At 42.1% G+C, this 19,216-nt stretch overlaps 1 protein-coding gene across 12 annotated transcripts in view; it reads left to right on the top strand.

Moving 5' to 3' along the window:
* The window catches only part of RUFY3 (RUN and FYVE domain containing 3), a 123,814-nt gene that overhangs the window by 27,711 nt on the left and 76,887 nt on the right, over window positions 1-19,216 (top strand). For 2 of the 12 annotated variants that reach the window (XM_072624432.1, XM_072624441.1), the window contains exon 3: window positions 18,743-18,796. The exons of the other annotated variants lie outside the window; for them this stretch is intronic. In XM_072624432.1, the coding sequence (XP_072480533.1) occupies window positions 18,743-18,796 (54 nt within the window). The remainder of the gene's footprint in view (window positions 1-18,742; window positions 18,797-19,216) is intronic. 12 annotated transcript variants of the gene reach the window in all.

The following is a 19,216-nucleotide window of genomic DNA, read 5'->3' as shown; positions in this document are numbered from 1 at the left end:
CTAGTATCTAGCCCCTGTTTCTAATCCTTCTGGCCAAACATTCTGCGGTTACCCTCTTAGCAGAGGGCCCCTTCTCTCTCTCCCTCTGTGGGTCCTCACTCAGTTGTCCCCCTCCAAACTCCTCCATTCTGATGCTTGGATTTCCACACTGGAGTTTCTATCTCGTCTACATAATGGTCCTGTTCATTGTCTGTGATTTGTGCCTTTTGAACAAGATCTGCTGTCCTCCACATTCCAGGTGTGGGTCTGACTGTACCAGGTCTGATTGTACTGAGGTAATATTTGTCTCTATCATAAAGTTGATCAGATCTTTTTTTCACCAGGTTTTTAACCAACTTTTTTTTATACCAGTTTTGTGCTTTTCTTGTCAATAGTACGCATGCCCTCAGATTTCTATACGCATTTGTATTCTCTACATGAATGCGTATAGAAATCTGAGGCCATGAGTATTATAATCGCCCCTTTTCCTGGGATTCCTGACCTCCTCTACTCATACTCCTTCCCATCTAAGGCCTGCCGTTCCATGTGGTGTCTTGTTCACAAACTATTATGGGCAAGTTTTCTCTTCTGCTTCATTTTCAAGTTAAAGCCCCCTTGATCAGATCTACAAGTCTTCAAGCAAAGATTCCCCTTTAGAGGCGTTCCAGCCCTGGCCCAAGTGCCCACTATTTTTTGTGTCTTAAACCCTGGTCCTGCCTTCCAGACAGTGTTCTCTTTGACACCATCGCCTCAATCAGCTGTCTGCTTCTCAGATCCTGCTTTCTCGAACCCCAGCCTTCAACTAGAAGCCATGAAATCACAACCTTTTTTCCTTGGGTCCTGGTGATCTCAGCCCATAATGGCTAAGTCCCTCTTGGTATCAACCCATACCACTTAGAGGAGAAATTTGAATTAGATACAAATTATCACGGTATTATGTATGTATGTTCCTAATTAAACAGATTTCATTACAATGTGTCCATAAGAAAAATAATATAATTTTTTTGAAACATAGGAATACATTGTAATTTCAGGGTAGAAGTAACAGCTGGTGGTTTCTGAAACACTGTTGTCAAACTGAGAAAGGAGGGGCAGCTACTTGGTCGTGTAAGGATCCCTTTGGACAGCACATTGACTCAGTTTTAAAATGTCACGTTATTTATGTTTTATTGTATTTTTATGTATTTTTATTTATCTTCATTATTTATTTTGATTTGTTAAATATTTCCCAATTATATTTTAATCTGCCACCACCAAACAGTCTGTGATTTTTTTGTTGTTGTTGTTACTGTTATTTGTTTTTATGAAAATGGAAAAAAAGGAAATTTGGAAAGAGTTGTACAATAATTACCATAGTAGAACCATAAAGCTGAGGAGATTCAGCGAGAATTTAGGAAGATTCTGTGAACTTTTTCTAGTTTGACCCTGATTTTCACTTGGATTTCTTGGAGTAAGATTTTTGTCAGTATGATGTACAGATGGGGAAGAGCAAAAAGTTAATCCTTGTAAATGAGATTCCCTCGTCAATGACACTTTGGGTGTTTTTCTAGAATCTTCCTCTACCTTGAAGAGTCAGTGGTATAGTGGGCAGAGAGCATTGGTTTTGGAATCAGAAAACTTGGGTTCAAATCCCAGCTCTACCACTTGACTACCTGGTCAAGACTCGTTAACTTCTCTGAGCCTCAGTTTCCTTATCTGTAAAATGAGGGAATTGGATTGGATGATCTCAGGTCTTTTCCGGCTCTCTAAATCTATGATACCAGGAAGCAATTCTGTGGAGAAAGGGCTGGCCATCCCTACTAATGAGAAGCCAGTCTAGCAGCAGCAAGGTACCCTGGGGAAGTGGTATATGCCAGGTGAGTCAAACCGCCATCACCATCTCCCTTCAGACCCCAGCGGAGATGACTCAAGAGCCTTGGGAATAGCAGTGCCTCCCAGGCCCTGAAGTCATCACTTGAAGGGACTGGGGAAAAGGGGACCACCTTCCTTGATGCCATAAATCCACTGCCACCGATGGTCAGGTAAACCCAGCAGTCCTGGGGGTGGTAGCAGCATCAGTCAGGACCCTAATGGACATGGGGTTTGGCAGTGATGGTAGATGTTTCAACCACAGCTATTGAAGACCCAGAAAAGAGTTCTCATTGATCACAATCACCATCATCAAATGGAAACAAGTAGCATATGTTGTCAGTAGAAACAATGTTAAGAGGCATGACTGGCTGCTTTCCTGCTGTACCCACGGACTGGGCTGCACCCTTCTCTGTATCATCTCCCCATGAGAATGTGAGCTCCCAGAGAGCATGGACTGTCTTCCTTTTCTATATGTACCCCCAGCACTTAGCACATCCTAAGTGCTTAATAAATGCCTTTTCATTCATTCCTCCTATGGTCCTATGATCTTTTGTGTTAGCAAACGATAAGCCAAAAAACTCAGCTAGCGTGATTTAGTCACTAACCCACTTTGCCTTTTAGTTCTAATTGGCAATTTGTATGTTGAGAGGGAAAAAAAGTAAATTTTTTTTAATTCCTGGAAGATGCTGTAAAGAATGAAATCCTGAAACATCTTGGTGTCACTAATGGTAATTGTGTTTCTTTTCTAAAGACGAAAGTATATTTTTGTATTCTTTGTTCCCTTCAGAAGGAGGTTAGTGTTAAAAGTTATGTAGCATATTCATCCTTTACTACTTCCTCATCCTTCCCCTTAAATATAGGCGTTCCCTAAGGCTCTGTTCTTGTCCCCCTTCTTCCTAGTTTCCACCTTGGAATTGTTATCCACTCACAAAGTAATATGCCTTATCACCTTAACGAACTCAACTGCTGCATCAGTCTTTTTAGCCATGATCCCCAGTCTCTTATCTCCCATTGGCTGTGTCCGCACGTGGATGTCCCACTAATGCCCTAAACTCAGTGTTCCTCAAACTGAACCTCTTCTCTCCCTCCAGACTCAGCTCTGTTTCTGGTGAGTGACACCATCTTCTCCCCAGTTTCCTCCACTTGAAACCTTGGCGTGGTCTTTGACTCTTTTATCTAACATTCCACCATACTGCTTGATCCTAAGCCTGTGTTGTTTCTTGCACTGATTGTTTAGTGACTGACTGTCCAGTTGCCCTCCATAACTCTGGTCTCTTCTTTAATTCATTCTTCACACTAATACCCTCTATAATCTTCCTAATTGCACCGCTCATATCTCTTTTCTGCTGAAAAAACCTTCCATAGTTTTTGTTAGTAATATGGAATGGCTTTGGAATCATTTGTTATATGTTGAATTGATTACATGCTTAAACTGTTATCTGTTGAATAAAGTCATCCCCGGGTTGAGGTGCATGCAAAATCTATGCCAATTTTAACAGCTTACTTGGTGATAGATAATGAAATTCAGTTTGATTATGGAGCTGCTGCCCACTATGAGCATGTCATGTCATGTTTAACCTATGTAGAAAGGAACAAAAGGGTAAATGGAAATAGTAAACAGTGTCCTGAAGATTCCAAGCACGGTGGAAATTTTGGTGTCTTACCAGTGAGGAAGATTTCAAAAAAAGCACCATTGCAGAATTTTAGAATTCACACCTCAGCAGTCATGTTGTCCAGCATCTACTAAAAAGAAATCCACATGTGATGGAATGGGGACAACCTCTTCTACAAAGATGGGGAAGCCATTGCTCTCTGAAGGCAGTTGATTCCACCTTGGGGTCAGCTCCAATTATTAGATTCCTGATTTGAACCCTAAATCTGCCACTTTGAAATTTCTATCCATTGTGGGTGGTCCCAAACATATAAGTCAAAAGACCTACATTTCAACCTTAGCTCTGATAACTACTTGGGTTAATTTGGATAAATTTTTCAGCCTTCTGGGCCAATTTCCTTGTTTTAAAATGAGATGGTCTAGGCAGGCTACTAGGAGAACCTGTAGCCCGAGGCCACATCTGGTGTTCTAAGTCCTTTGGGTAGGGTCTTTTGACTGAGTCCAAGTTTTACAGAACAAATCCTTTTATGAAGAGATCTGTTATATGTGGCCCTCTAGGTCCTGATGGTGTGGCCCTTTGAATCCAAACTTCATAGAACAGATCTCTTCATAAAAGGATTTGTTCTGTAATACTTGGACTCAGTCAGAAGACTCCACTCAAAGGACTTAGAAGATCACATGTGGCCTCGGGCTGCAGGTTCTCCATCCCTGGTCTAGAGTCTTTTCTAGTTCAGGTCTTAAGATCCTCTGAAAGGCAAGCCTTGTTCTCAAAGACTTCCTCACTTTAATGAAGGAACTTGAACAAATAAACCTGAAAAGATGTACTAATTTGCATCGATGTCTATCAGTGATTGTTCTGAAGCTTAGTCTCAGAGTTTTGGGGGAAGGAGGGGAGGCCAAGGAACTGAGGACTCGAAGCCAGGCCTGACTAGCTCTTGAACCACTGTTCTCTGTAGATTCTTCTCCCTCTCCATTTTTTTCTCTCCTTTGTGTGTTATAAAAACATAGTTACCTAAATTTCCTTAGGAACTAAGATCATAAAACCACAGCGAGTTTATAAAACATGCAATTAACCTGAGGACATGCACCCCAGTCTCAGGCCTGCAGGTAGGCGTTATAATAAAGAAGGATAGTGTTAGAACAGGCCAGGGAAGTTCTAATTGATGAAATGGAAATTGAGTCATCCAGGGCTGGGGGGTTGGTGATGCCAAGAAGAAAGTGAATATTTTTTATGGCACGGACTTCATTGTTAATTTGCTGCCCCCATTAACTCTGGTATTTGTGGCCCTTTGCCCCATGCAGTACAGTCCCTGATGTACTCAATTCATTTTCCTGCTTGTTTCATTCCAAAGAAAGGGCAGAAAATGGAAAACACCCCCAACCCAAAGTCCAGGATTTTAAAGGTCAACTTCAGCCAAGCCCTTCTTTGACTGTGCAGTCAAATTATTGCAAGTAATTATTGCTTGATTGGCTCAGGATATCCAGCTGGTTAGTTTGAATGGAGAATTCCCAGCTCCCATTCCAGGGTTCTGATTCTCACCCATAACCAAAGTTAGGGGTTTGAAGTCTTAGCATTCAAATGAACATATGGATTCTCTATTATTAAAGTTCCTATTACTAGTAAAGAAAGTGTGGAGTTATCAGGATGACTTTGAACTTAACATGTTGAATTTATACTTATGAGGAAGAGTGAGCTGTATGTAATAGAGATTTGCAACTTCAGGTACCATCTTGAGAATTAAGCAACAAGCATTTAATAAATACCTGCTCTGTAGATCAGCTATGGTACTAGACATTAACAACAACAATAACAGTAGCTAAAATTTACATTGCACTTACGTGTCAAGCATCGTGCTGACCCCCTGTATAGGTATTATCTCCTTTGATCCTTACAGCCACCCAAGGAGGTAGGTGTTCTTTGTTACTGTTGAATTGTTTTGGTCCTGTCTGACTCTCTGACTCCATTTGGAGTTTTCTTGGTAAAGACACTGGAGTGGTTTGCCATTTCTTTTTCCAGCTCATTTTATAGATGAGGAAACTGAGGCAAACAGGGTTAAGTGACTTGTGCAGGGTTACACAGCTAGTTAAATGTCTGAGGCCAGTTTTGAGCTCAGGTTTTTCACTCCATTAGAGATCTAAAATAATAAAGAATGACATCCTACTTTTTTGTCAGAGATAATATGTATACGTATACATAAATGCTAAATATATAGAAAGTAAAGGGGGCTGGGAAGCAGTTGTATGGTTATCCAAAAAGGTCTTTGAGAAATGATGTTTGGGGTTCTAAGAGGTGAGAAGGGAATGAATGGCTGTCTTTGACCTTTCTTTGAACGCCCAGCATCTAGCATGGTATCTGACACATAGTAGGTGCTTAATACTGACTGACATTGCATCCAAGGAATGGTAGGGGAAGAGCTTGCGCAAAGACCCTGAGAATCTGGTGTGAGGATCAGCAAGGAGAGTTTGGTCCAGCTCTAGAGGGGGTTGTAAGGTCATGTGTAAACCAGAGTTCATGGCTGCCATACCACAGGCCAGCATCAAGGCAGCAGGAGAATCCAGCTACTTAAAGGAAGTGATCAGTGAATAAAGCAGATATCTGTTGGTGTCCGTTTTACGTATGTAGAACTTTGTTCAAGTTAGACACAACACTTGGCCTTTGGGATATGGTGTGGTGTGGTTTTACACTGGAAAGCTGAGTTGCTCTCCTGGAAAGGGAAACAGAGGCAGAGGAGAGATGGGTCCCAGTGAGGGAAACCAACCCAGCTTTTACACAGCTTTTTGTTCCTTGTACTGGATTCTTGAGAAAAAAATACCATAGGAATTCAAGTTATGCCTTGGTAATCCTTATTTAAAGTGAGGAAGAGGAAAAGGAATGGGGAGTGAACAAATCCTTAGAATTCTTTCTTCACAATATCTCAGGAAGTATCCCAAGGTGAGTGAGGCTGCCAGCCAGGACAGAAAAATTTCAAGGTCATAGGCCATGTTGTTTACAGTGAGACTGATTTTGATTTCAAGCTATTGGCACTTCTAATTGAGTTATACTGTAGTGTGGCCAGATACCCCCCAGTGCCTTTCAGACAGAGTAAGCCTCTCGGTTCATTAGCAAAGCCTGCAGGCCAGTGTTCTTGGATGCTGCTGCTGAGCTGGGTCTTCATGGGATGTCTCTGACCTGGCTGCCCCTGAGAATGTTAACTTAAGTCCCAGGAATAGGATGAGAAGCCTCAGGTACAGGAGGATTCTGGGAAGATCCCCACTTAAAAGCATTGAAATGATCAGAATGCATCATCCCTTTAAAAAGCCCTTCTTAGGACAAGCACCAGTGATTTGTGAACAGAGACACAACGTTGGCCATTAGCTCCACTCCCAATTCTTCCCTATTTTCCTATTGACTCTGCTGCCTGACCAATACTTGTGGCTTGATACTTTATAATTGATCTGGCTACTTAAGAAAAAAGTGGTGCCATTCTTGGGCTCTTCCTTTCAGTCTTCAGCTTTTTGTATATGTATAGGAAAAAGGAGGACTTTTCTTAGAACTAAACCAACCTTTATGGTTTCTTTGTAACCATCAGGGTACAACTTGGTGCTTTTTTTTCTATACCCTTTGGGGAATGTCAACCTCCAGTCTTAGTAATTTTAACCTTTAAGGCAGAAGTTCAAACCAGATGGAAATGTAATTGAGAAATGTTTAACAAAAATAAATAAAAATCTAATATATCATAGATAATGTTAGTTTGTGATTTTCTGCCAGCAGGGATCTTGGACTGCTTTTAAAAAGCCTTCAATATCCACGAAGTTTCTCCAGCTAATTAGGTCACCTGTGTTCATGCGGTCCCCATGAGGAGACTTTGTCATAAGAGACATTATTAACTTTCTCATTAAAATTGAGGCTACAAAATGGATTCTCCAGATTTCTCTCTAGGCAGCAAAGCATGTTTTTATTAGATGATCAAACAGTTGGACCAGTTTGTTTGATATAAAGTAAGGTCCTTAAGAACAGGGCTTCTTTTATTTTTATCTGTATGTGCATATATGATACATATGTACATACACATACATATGTATGCAGATGCACAAGCACATGCTTGTATATTGATTGAGTAGGCAGAGACATGTAATTGAAAGATGGCAGCATCATTTTTTGCTTCCTTTGGCTAACTGCCTTCTTCCTGTGCATACCTTTCCCTTATAAGCATTTCAAAACAGTTCCTCCTTCCTTCTGCCTTCTACTCTTTCTGAGAAGTGTTTTTCTTTTTGTTTATTTTAAATGACTTTTTTAAAAAAGCATGAGTTTTTTCATTAATGTCTCAGGGTTTTTTGTTTGTTTTGTTTTGTTTTGAACATCTCTGAAATATTTCCCATAATGCTTTCTCTTTCCCATCTTAGAGAAACATCCCATTTACATGCATACATGCATACACACATACATAGATACATATATGTGTGTATACATATATGTGTATATATGCATATATGTGTGTGTGTATATACATATATACACACACATATAACTTGGCATATGGGAAAGTCTAGCACTTGAGACTTTGAATATTTGGTCTTGTGTGGAACCCAGCACAAAGAATCCTTTAGTTCTAAACTAAAGGCAGCCAGGTTGGCAAGCAGTAGCTAGAGCCGTGAACCTGGGGTCAGAAAGACATGAGTTCACATCTGAGCTCAGATACTTATTAGCTCTGTGACCCTGGAGTCTCTTTCAGCCTCACTTTTCTCATCTGTAAAATGGGTGCAGTAACAGCACTTGCCACCCAGGAATTGTGGTAAGGATCAAATGAGATAATATTTGTAAAGCACTTTGCAGACCTTAAAGTGCTGTGTAAATGCTAGCTAATTATTTTTTAATTTTAAAATTTTATTTTTTTCTAATTACATGTAAAAACAGTTTTTAACATTTTTTAAAAATTTTGAATTACAAATTCTTTCCCTTCCTCTTCCCCTCCCCCCAGCCTTGAAAAGGCAAGCAATTTAATGTTAATTATACATGAGCAGCTATGCAAAACATTTCCACATTTTGCTTATTGTTAATACGCTTATTACTTAGTACATAGTCTTATAAACACACATGGAAAGACAAGCTGGTGGATTTACTGTAGTTGTCCTTTTTCTTGAATTTTACTTTTTGAAGGGAAACATATACAGATGTCATTTGTTTTCAGGGGCATCTTGGCATAGTAGATAAAATGCTGGACCTGCCGTCAGGAAGAGCCAACTGAGAAACTTCTCAGGTGACCCAGTGCGAATCATTCATGCCTTCTCAACCTCAGCTTCCTCATTCCTGAGCTAGTACTTGTGGTACTTGGCTCATGGCATTTTTGTGAATGCCAAATGAGATGAGGCATACAGAATGCTTTGAAAATGAGTGGTTTTTAATAAATACCAAAATAATGTACGGGGAAAGTAGGAAGTGCAGTGGATAGAGCCTGGAGGCAAGAAAACTCATCTTCATGAGTTCAAATCCAGCCTCAGGCAACTTGTTTGCCATGTGACCCTGGGCAAGACATTTAACCCTGTTTGCCTTAGTTTCTTCATCTGTAAAATGAGCTGGAGAAGGAAATGGCAAACCCTTCCAGTATCTTTGCCAAGGAAACCTCAGATGGAATCATGAAGAGTCAGAATGAATGCAATGACTGAACAGCAAGAAAAATAATGTATGTAGAATACTTTGTAAATCCTGGAACATTATACAGATCAGGCTCCTCCTTCCTCTCTGCTTTCATCATTACTAAGTAGGGTAATAATCCTCAAAAGGCACCCACTCTGTAGTCACTAGTTTTGGTCTGTTCTTTCAAAGAGTCACCTTGTAATTAAAAGCAGAATTTTCCAAACAATGTCTTTGCAGTCATGTTCCTTAAAAGAGGCCATTGGATTCATTCACTCTGTCTTGTTCTGTGAATATAGTAACACTCCCTCAAATAGGGACAGAGCCCATGTGTCATTGGATTATAAGATGAGACATTTGTAGCTCTTTGCCAGTTGGGCTGGAGGCTCCCTGAAAGGAGGGATCTCCTAAAAATGGCCCCCAGCCCCTTTAGAAAAGCTGGCCATAGAACAAGAACTGGGAGGGCCCTTGGTACTTCCCTTGTCTGGCCCTCTCCATTTACAGATGAGGAAACTGAGGTGTAGGGAGTTTAGTGACTTGCCTGAAGTCAACCACTTAGCCAGTGGAAAAACCAGGATTGAAACTCATCTCTTGCATATCTGAACCCAGAACTTTTAATGACAGCCTCACTTCTGGGTACTATAACGGGACCCCACAGTCAATTATTAGGAGCCCTACTATCTTTTATACAAACCACAAAAAATTCCCCCTTCCAGTTTTCATGTTGGTCTTCTATGGGATGCATATAACTGTACAACCATGATCCAGACAGGATAAATTGGAGATAGTTTTAGAAGGAGGCCTGGGAAAGAACTCTTGTGAAGGTAGTGTTTGTATTGGGACTTTAAGGAAGCTTGAAAAAGGAGGCAGAGATGAGGAGTGAGAGAATCCCAGGCATGGGGGACAGCTAGTGAAAATGACTGGTGTCTGGAGATGGACAGTCTTGTGCAAGGAGGCATGTAGCACTGTAGAGTTCATACATGGGAGTCAGGTGCCAGAATACTGGAAAGGTATGAAGGATTCAGATTATAAAGGGCTTTAAAAGCAGAATGCAGAATTTTATATTGGGTTGTGAAGACAATAGGGAGCCACCAGAGTTTTATGAGGAAGATATTGACATGGTCACTTGACGAAGATGGCTTTGGAAGGTGGACCAGAGTAGGGGAAGACTGGAGGCAGGGAGACTGATCAACCAGCTGTTGAAATGAAGAGAAACTGAAGGTGGTGATGTCAGAAAGAAGGGGAAATGTACAGGTGGTGTTGTGAAGGTAGAATTAAGGGAGTTTGAGAGCTGATTGGATATAGGATGCGGAGGCAGAGGTTGAGCCTGTGTCCCTAGGAGGATGGTGATATCCTCCACAGTCATATGGAAGTTAGGAAGAGGAAAGGAGCTTGGGAAATGTGAGTTTAATTTTGGATAGTTTTTAAAAAGGTTATGATGAGACATCCAGTTTGGAACGTTTAAAAGGCAGTTGGAAATAAGAGACTAGAGTTAGAGCTGGATAAGTAGATTCTGAATCCATGGGAGCTGAATCCATGAGATCAGGAGGGGAAATAGCATCAAGGGAGAAGACCCAGGGCAGAGCCCTCAGGAACAGCCTGAATTGGTGGGAGTGCCCTGGAGGAAAATCTAGCCCATAAATATTGGTTGGATTGAATTGAACGGGTGCCCCTTCCCTGTCAGAAAGAGGCAAGCCCAGGCTCAGACCTCAATTGGGCATTTCCTTGATTAAAAAGAAAAAAAGATCATTATTAAACTTGATGGGTCTTTTGTCTCTTTTTGTTCTCCTATTCCCATCCTCAAGACATGCTGCAGCATTTCCTGTACCCGATTATGTTATGCGTCACTGGCATCACTTTGAGCAGTTCAGCTGTTGCAGGTGGTAATATTTAGGGTGCCTTTATTTTTTTTCCTTTGGTGTTAATATCAATGTTTTTCTTTCACCCTGTGCATTGTGATCTGTCAGTAGCTATGATATTTGCAGGGAAATCCCGTTTGTGGAAATCCAGATCTGATTATTGGGTACGCTCATTTCTTTAGCATTTGAAATTTGGAGTTCACTTAATTTGTAGGATTTGTTGTTTCTCTAGCATCTTTCTATCTTTTTCCTACATGTAGCACCAAGGACTGAGCAGAAGCTTTGCTGAAGTTCAGATTAGCCTAGTGAGTAACATTTTCTGGATCTTGGGATGTTGGGAGAAGCTAGGGACTTGTTGCAGGAGCCCCAGAGTAAAACAGCCAGGTGAGAAATGAAATGTCTGAGCTGAACTCTCTCCCCAAATGGAGAGAGGAGGACAGTGATGACATGAGTGCCAAGGCTAATAAGTGACGAGATTTTTGTCTCTGAAACTCAGTTTCTTCAGCTATATAATGGGAATGATAATTGAACCCGCCTCCCAGGGTCGTGAGGATCAAATGAGATAATATTCATTACAGTCCTTAGCACATAGTCGGCACTCAATAAATGCTTGTTCTGTTTTATTCCTAGAACCTGTCAGGAAAGGGGGGTTAGGAGAAAGCAGGTGCTACACTTCACAGTATCCTGTGGAATCTTCATTAAGAGGGTCATGGATCATAGCTCTGAGGCTGGAAGGAGACGAAACTTAGGACCCAAGTCATCCAAAGGATTTGATTAAGATCACACAGGTTGTAAGATCATTGGTTTGTCAGTCAATCAATAAACCTTAAGCACCTACTATGTGCCGGGCATTCTGTCTGTTAAATTCTGGGGATACAAAGAAAGTCATCTCTGCCTGAATCTGCCCTAAAACATGCAAACAGCCATCTATAAATAAGCTATATAGAAGATACACTGGATATAATCAGTAGAGAGAAGGCATGAAAATTAATGAGGATTGCGAAGGGCTTTGTGCTGAGGATTGAAGGAAGTGGAGGCCAGAAGGGGAAATGAGGAAGAAGACCATTCCAGGCAGGGGCAGGGAAAACACCAGGAATTGGGAGATGGAGCAGTGGGGAGGCCAGGGCCTTGAGAGGTGTAGAGAGTGAATAAGGAGTAGGAAGATGGGAGTGTGCTTTGTGGTTGCGCTTCCCTGATCCCCCTTTCTTTGGTGTTAAGGCAGTTTGGTGCATGGTCATCCTGCAAAGTAAGGGGACTGATTTTACTGGGTACAGACTTTTGCAGTGGCTTGTGGACCACAGGCTTCTATTGTGAAATCAGATGCCAGTCTTTTGATTTTGGACTGCAGAAGGTGTCATTTTGTCTGTAATGAGGTCATTACAGAATTTTAGTCTGAAAGTTCCTTCTTTCCTCAAGCCTAAATTTGCCTCCTTGATACTACCAACCATTTGCTCTTGTTTCTTTACCCAGGTCCAAGGACATCAAATATAACTCCATTTCCATGGAGCTTCCTTTCAAATACTTGGGACCCAGCTACCCATATCCCCTCCAAGGCTATTCTTGTCCAGCCTAAATATATGATATAGTACTCTCACCATCATGGCTGCCCATTCGGCTTACTATTGCCCTCCCCAGAACTGAATGTAGTAATCTAAAAGTGTACTAAACAGGGCAGGATACAGTGGAGTGATCATCTGACTCATATAGCTTCTCCTCATATAGCTTCCTTGGATTTCATATTACTCATTGATTCTTTTTGAGCTTGTGGTCCACTGAAAACCCCAGATCCTTTTCATATGAGCCCCTAATGGTGTTCCCCACTTTGTACTTGTGGAATTGAATTTCTTTTTGTATCCTAATGCATTTAACCCTGTCGAAGTTCACGTTAGATTCAGCCCAGGTCTCTAGCCTGTCATGTTGTTTTGGGATCTTGACCTTCATCTAGATGGTTAGCTATCTCTCTTAGTTCTGTGCCATCTGAAAATTTTATGTGTATGCCATCAATGTTTTTGTCCTTTTTAGATATTTTAAATGGCTTAGGGCCCAGCCTGGGTCCCCTGGGCCATTCTTCTGGAGACTTCCAAGTCATCATAGACTATTATTAACTACTCACAATCCATGTAATTGTTACATCTCTACATCTGCAGGAATTTTTGCCTGTCTTGCAGCCCTGTCAGAAGAAGGAAGTTAAGTTTCTCTTGTATTCCGGGCTCTTTGGACTACCACAAGATGTATTTCTTCCTTGGGAATCAGGATGTTCAAAGTGGGCACCAGTAACCATGTAATTGACCCATAATTGTCTGATTGGCCTTGGCATTCGATTCAAGTCAGCCACCCTGTCAAGTCTGTTTGTTCCATCATGGCAATGACCTTTCTGCTGTGCCATTATCTTCTTAAGCAGCTGCTACCATTGCATGGTGTTGTGGAGTAAAGGGTCCAACAGAGGGATAGCTGGCCACAACGCTAGGAAGAGAAGGTTCAAGCTCAGGGTCTGGGGCTCTGGGTGAGTCACTTCACCTCTTGGTTGTCCTGGGCAGCTTTCCAAAACTAGGTTGCAAAACACTCCTGATCTGCATTGATGGAGTGTTTCCTCATCTACACTTCCCTACAAGAAAAAAAATGATCTGTCCTGCTCTCATTGCTGAATTACCCATAGCTTTTATGTTTAATCTCAATCCAAGTAGCTTCACCAAGTCTCAGATGGCTTTCTTCCACTATCTGAGATTAAGTATTCATGTAAGAATTTAAAAAAAAAATTAATAAAGCTTAAAACATGGGAGGCAGATAGAGAAGCTGGTCTCATTGCCAGGAAGACCTGGGTTCAAGTCCTGCCTATATGACCTATTGGCTGTGTGACCCTTCACTACTCACTTAGCTCATAGTCCCCTAGGCAGCATCAATGTTAAGAACTGGAGGGAAAGGACAGCTTTCATCACTAGAGGGAAATTTTCCTCCTTGAGCATTTTCTGGGCCAACAAAATCACCGGTCTATTTCCCCAGCCTCCTCCTTTCCTCCCTCCAAAAAACTAAAATAAGTCAGAAAGGTCAGAAATGATGTTTTAATTAAATCATTTAGATTATTTATGCTACATCCTCTTTCCTGCCCTCAAAGAGAATTGGCCTTATGAGACATCTCCTAGGAAATATTTTTTTTCTTGTCACTTAAGATTTCAGAATATGCATACTACTATACATTCGTCACTGAACACTTAGAGAAAATGTTAGATGGTGGTTTCATTCTGTGCATAGAGCAAATACAATCTTTCATGCACTAGGCCTAGCAGGACTCAATAGGTCAATCAGCAGGTACTCTGCTAAGGTCTGGGGTTAGACAAACCGGTTTCTGACCTCCAGGACCCTGCATACTGTGAGAGAGACAGAAATACAGGTGCGTATGTATGTAAAAATACTTAAAGTACAAAACAATTGGAGCAGGGGGAAGGCAGTAGCAAGTGTGGGAATTAGCAGAATTCTCACATGCTGGTGAAATTTCAGTTAAATGTTGCAGAAAACCAGGGATTCCAGGAGGGAGAGGTAAGGGACGGGGAGGATGGCATGGGGATTCCACCTGTGTCCTCCCATTAAGATGGGCATGGAGGTGGAAAATGGGCTGTAGTATGTGAGGAAGCCCAGTTTGGGCTCTGGAAGGCACAAAGAACAGTGATTTGCGATAAACATGGGAGAAAGGGAGGTTGGAGACAGGTTTTGAAGGTCTTTCAGGGTCAGACTTTGTACTTGACCCTAGACACAGCTGGAAGCCTCCTGGCGTTTATTGAGTAGAGGGAGCAACATGTTCAGACTTGGACTTTCGTAAAAATCACTCTGGCTGTTGGGTGTGGAGGTGGTATTGGCAAGGGGAGAGTGTAGACAAAGAGGCCAAGGAGGAAGGGAAAGCATTAGATTAGGCAAAAGGTGAGGAGGGTGCGTGAGTAGAAAGAGAAGAGGCCAGAGGTGAATCTAGTAAGACCCCAGAAGGCAGAGGAGGGCTTTGACTGTGGGATCAGGCCAGAGGAGGATTGGGTTCAGTTCCATGGTTATGAATCCGGGTGACTGGAAGGAAATTGGATCCTTCAGCAGAAACGGGTGAGCTTGGGAGAGCAATGGAACATTCAGTTTTGAGGTTCACACAGGAGAGCCATTTCAAAATGTGTGACAGTGCATTTGGAGCATAGGAGGCCAGAGATGCACATACAGATTTAGGAGTCATCCAGATAGAGATGGAAATGAGATCTGTGGCTGCTGCTGAAGGCTGGTAGAGGGAGTGTAGGGAGAGAAGAGGGTCCAATAAAGAGACTCGGGTTGCCCCTGCAGCCAGGGGGAAGGACTTGGATGTCAGTCCAAGACAGGAAAGGCATGGTCAGACAAAGTAGGAGAACGAAGAGTGAGCAGGGTCCCAATAATACCGACAGAAGAGAGAGTGGAAAGGCAGGTGAACAGTGGCCAAAAGAAGGAAGACTGACCTTTGTGGGAAGAGCAGTTTCATTTGAGGATTGAGGTCATGGGCCAGATTGCCAAGGGTCGAGGCAACAGGAGTGGAATCAGGCTGTGAAAGGAATGAATGATGATGACACAGGCCACGAGAAGAGCTGACATTTTACAAATGTGATCTCAGCCTTACGACAAGCCTGGGAAGTGGGTGATAATTATCACTCCCATTTTACAGTTGACTTTCATGCTTTACATGCTATCTCAGTTTGTCCTTGCAACCCAAGAATATAGAAAGATGGTGGATTATTGATAGCTTGAGGGAACGGATGGATGAGAGGAGTCAAGAAAGTGTGGGTGTGCCTCAGACAAACTGAGACCTGAGAAAGACCTTAGCTTAAAAAGGCCAAGGTCTCCCATTGCATCCAGAGCCATCTCCAGTCCTCCTGATCTGTATCTGGCCACTGGACCTTGATGGCTCAGGAGGAGACAGTGAGACTGGTGACACAACACAGCCCTGCCTCGCTTAAATCCAATTCACTGCAAGTCATGACATCAACATCCTCATGTCATCATACTCTTTGAGAGTAACAATAACTTTCCCCCAAGAAGGAGGAGACTTGGCTATGTGTAAGCAGCAGAGCATGAACCAGGAGACATCAGAGGAATGAAGGACGTGGTAGAGGAACTAGGTTACTGAAAGAGGTTGGAAGGGGTGGAACCCAGCCCACACATAGAGGGCTTGGCCCCTTCTGCACCAGAGATTGAGGTAAAGAGAAACAGAAGTGAGGATGACATAAGGAAAGGGAGAAGAGGCAGCTCAGAGGGAGTTGATGTCATAGCTCAGTTATTTGCCAGAAGCATACTTGTTAATTATTGCAACATCCTAAGGAGTTGCCCACATAGGCATTTCTTAAGAACTGTACAGATAAGTAAACTGTACAACCCTTGCTGCAGTACCTAGGAGGAAAATTCTGCACAGTGAAATACGATTTCTTGGTTGAGAGAGTAAAAAACTAGGAATTCAGTTCTCCTTTCCTGATTTTGTGATCTTGTGCTCTGCCTACTAAACCAGTGATTTGAGGAGGGTGGCAGCTGCTAAAGCCTTAGTGGACGCATGGGGTAGATGTCCCCACCCTTGCCCGCCTTCCCAGTCTGAGGTGTGCCTTTCCCCCAAACAGACACTCTGAAGTGCTGTATTCGACACCATAGGACCCTCTTCCCTGACTCTTACTCCAATTTTAATCTGCATTTAGAATTTATTTTATTTTCATATCCTTGGACTCCTGTCCTAAGCAGGGCTTTTTGAAAGAGGCGACCAGGTACCACACTGCTTCCAGGTTAGTTAAGGATCGGGAGAGGAGTTAGGCCTGTAATCTCCTTGGTCAAAGAAGCTCCTGCTACTGAGGCCAATTAGTGCCTTCTCTGTGACTTATACTCAGGCCCTCAAAAATGAAATGACTTGTCTAGGATCATGTCAGAGGCAGGAACTTCAATGTAGGTGTACTTTCAGTAAGCAGATCATTGCCTGTTTAAAGTAACTCCAGCTTCCCTGCTTATGCTCAGGGTGGAGCCAAATCACTTCGGAGTTTGAGTGTTCTCTCTTCCAATGCTGGTGCTTGAGTCACACTCCTATCCTTGTTTGTTTAAGCAGTTTGTTAAAATAAATAAATATGTGTGTCTTTCCTTCTTCCACTACCTTCATGTCCAAATATGTCCCTTCCCCCAACCTCTTTAGCAAAAGAGTTTAAAAGACAAAAAGAAAAGAAGCTTTTCAGCAAAGTAACTGCTGGGTGACAAGATAATGTCCACCCCACTCCTGGCCCAAGGCACCCCCACTCACCCCCTATCTCCCCACTCCTCTCCCCCCTCCCCCTGCTTGGCCAGTGCTAGGGGAAGGTTTGCCTCCCTTTTTTTAACCCTCCATTTTCTATTTCTTATTCTAGAAATTTCCCCTTTTTTCTGGGACAGTCTATCAAGACAAAATTCACTGTGTTCAAGATGAGAGTATATGTATGGCCTTTGAGAATTTACAAGGTCATTTCTGCTTTGGTGGCTAGTTTTTTTTTTTTACATTCCAGAGGTGGTCAGGAATCAGCAATCAGGGATACTTCACTTTTTTATTTTGATAACCGACTTTCACTCCTAACACTTGCTCTATAATGCCCATGTATTTTGTTTTATGCATTTATACACACATACAGGGCATCCCCAAAGTCTTTGTGAGGCTTTCGTTTTAGCAGACTTAAACTGTACTAAGACTTTGGGGACATCCAGTATTGTAGATACATATTTATGTAGATTTTATGCATTATTCTGAGAAGAGGTCTGTAGGATTCCCCAGACAGCCAGAGGGGTCCAGAATACAGAAGAGGTTAAGAACCTATGGTGCAAGGGTAGCAGGGCCCAGAGTCAGGAAGACCTGAGTTCAAATGTCACTTACTGGCTGTGAGACCCTGGGCAAGTCACTTAACCTCTGTTTACCTCAGTTTCCTTAGCTATGAAATGGGGATAATAATAGCACCTACCTCCCAGGGTTGTTGTGAGGATCAAATGAGATCACTGACAAGCTCTTAGCACAGTGCCTCACACACAGTAAGTGTTATATTCATGTTAGCCATTATATTATTTTGCATTTTAGCTTTACCTGTCTTTAGACCTATTCCTTTGTGGCACTGAACACTTTATATGCCAGAGTAGAAATAAATAAAGCATCCTTTCTAGCCTTATTTAAACTGAAAACACACTTTGATTGAAAGAAAATTATGAATTAGGGAAGGGAAGAAAATCAGTATTGATACAGAGCCCACCTACCTGTGCTAAGCACTTTTACAAATATCTCATTTAATAATATAGGATGCTGTCAAGCAGACTGATGATAAAACCTGTATTTTCCCCAAAACATGTTGCCTTTTCCTTGTTTTTGTTTTGATGGGGTGAGAAGGTATGGAGATGTGTCATTTTGGGGAGGGGAATGGTGTGGGGTTTCCCATTTTCCAGTGCTGGGCCCAAGCACCAAAGTGGTGTTGCTCATATTTTTCCATGTCTCTGGAATAACTGAGAGTGATGATGACTGAAGGCCAAAGTTACAGTAGCCTATGCTTCTAAATTAACAGGACAGTATTAAACCAAACCAACATAGTTGTCTTGCTTTGATTTTTCCTTTTAGGAGAAATGTGCAGCCTTCCTTTTGTTAACGCTTGAATTAAAAAACGTGTATCTCAGCCACAGAATACTCTGATAACCTATGTGACTTATAAGACAGTTGGTGATTAGAGCGTAGAATGAATTTTGAGTCCTGAGAATCCTTCTCCCTTTTTTTTCTTTCTTTAAAGCAATTTTCTTTGGGTCCCAGCTTGCATGACATTTTATCTTTCTTTTCCTTTCTTTTTGCCGTTTGCAAAGACTCTTGGGAGGATTTGACAGAGTTGGTGGAGCAAATACGTGGCGATACAGAAGGTGCGTGCCACAGCCAACATCTTTCCAGCTGTTGTTTTCATTTTCTAGCAGAGGGTTTCCCTCCCCCTAGGTGTTGCTTCCAGTGGCAATGGAGCTGTTAACACATGCAGCCGGCCTGATTGGGTCACAGGGTCCTCACCTATCCTATCCTGTCCTGTCTTGTCTTTGGGCTCCTGCTTCCAAGAGAGGCCTTAAGGCCTATGGGAAGTATCTCTCTTTGAATATTTGCCCAAATCCCATACTAAAAGGGTGCTGTTTCCAGAACCTAAGATGAATCCCCCTCCTTCTGATTTTTCTCTAGCCCTTTTTTTCCTTGGATGATGATTATCTGTGTGACTTTAGGCAAGTCACTTTGTAAAATGAGATTAGACTAGACAATATCTGGAGCTCCCTTCTAGCCTTCCATCCATGATCCTAATT

The sequence above is a fragment of the Notamacropus eugenii genome, chromosome 7 (assembly GCF_028372415.1).
Source record: "Notamacropus eugenii isolate mMacEug1 chromosome 7, mMacEug1.pri_v2, whole genome shotgun sequence".
NCBI lineage: Eukaryota > Metazoa > Chordata > Mammalia > Diprotodontia > Macropodidae > Notamacropus > Notamacropus eugenii.
Note: the sequence above shows the minus strand (reverse complement) of the source record. Positions and strands in the feature narration are given on the sequence as shown.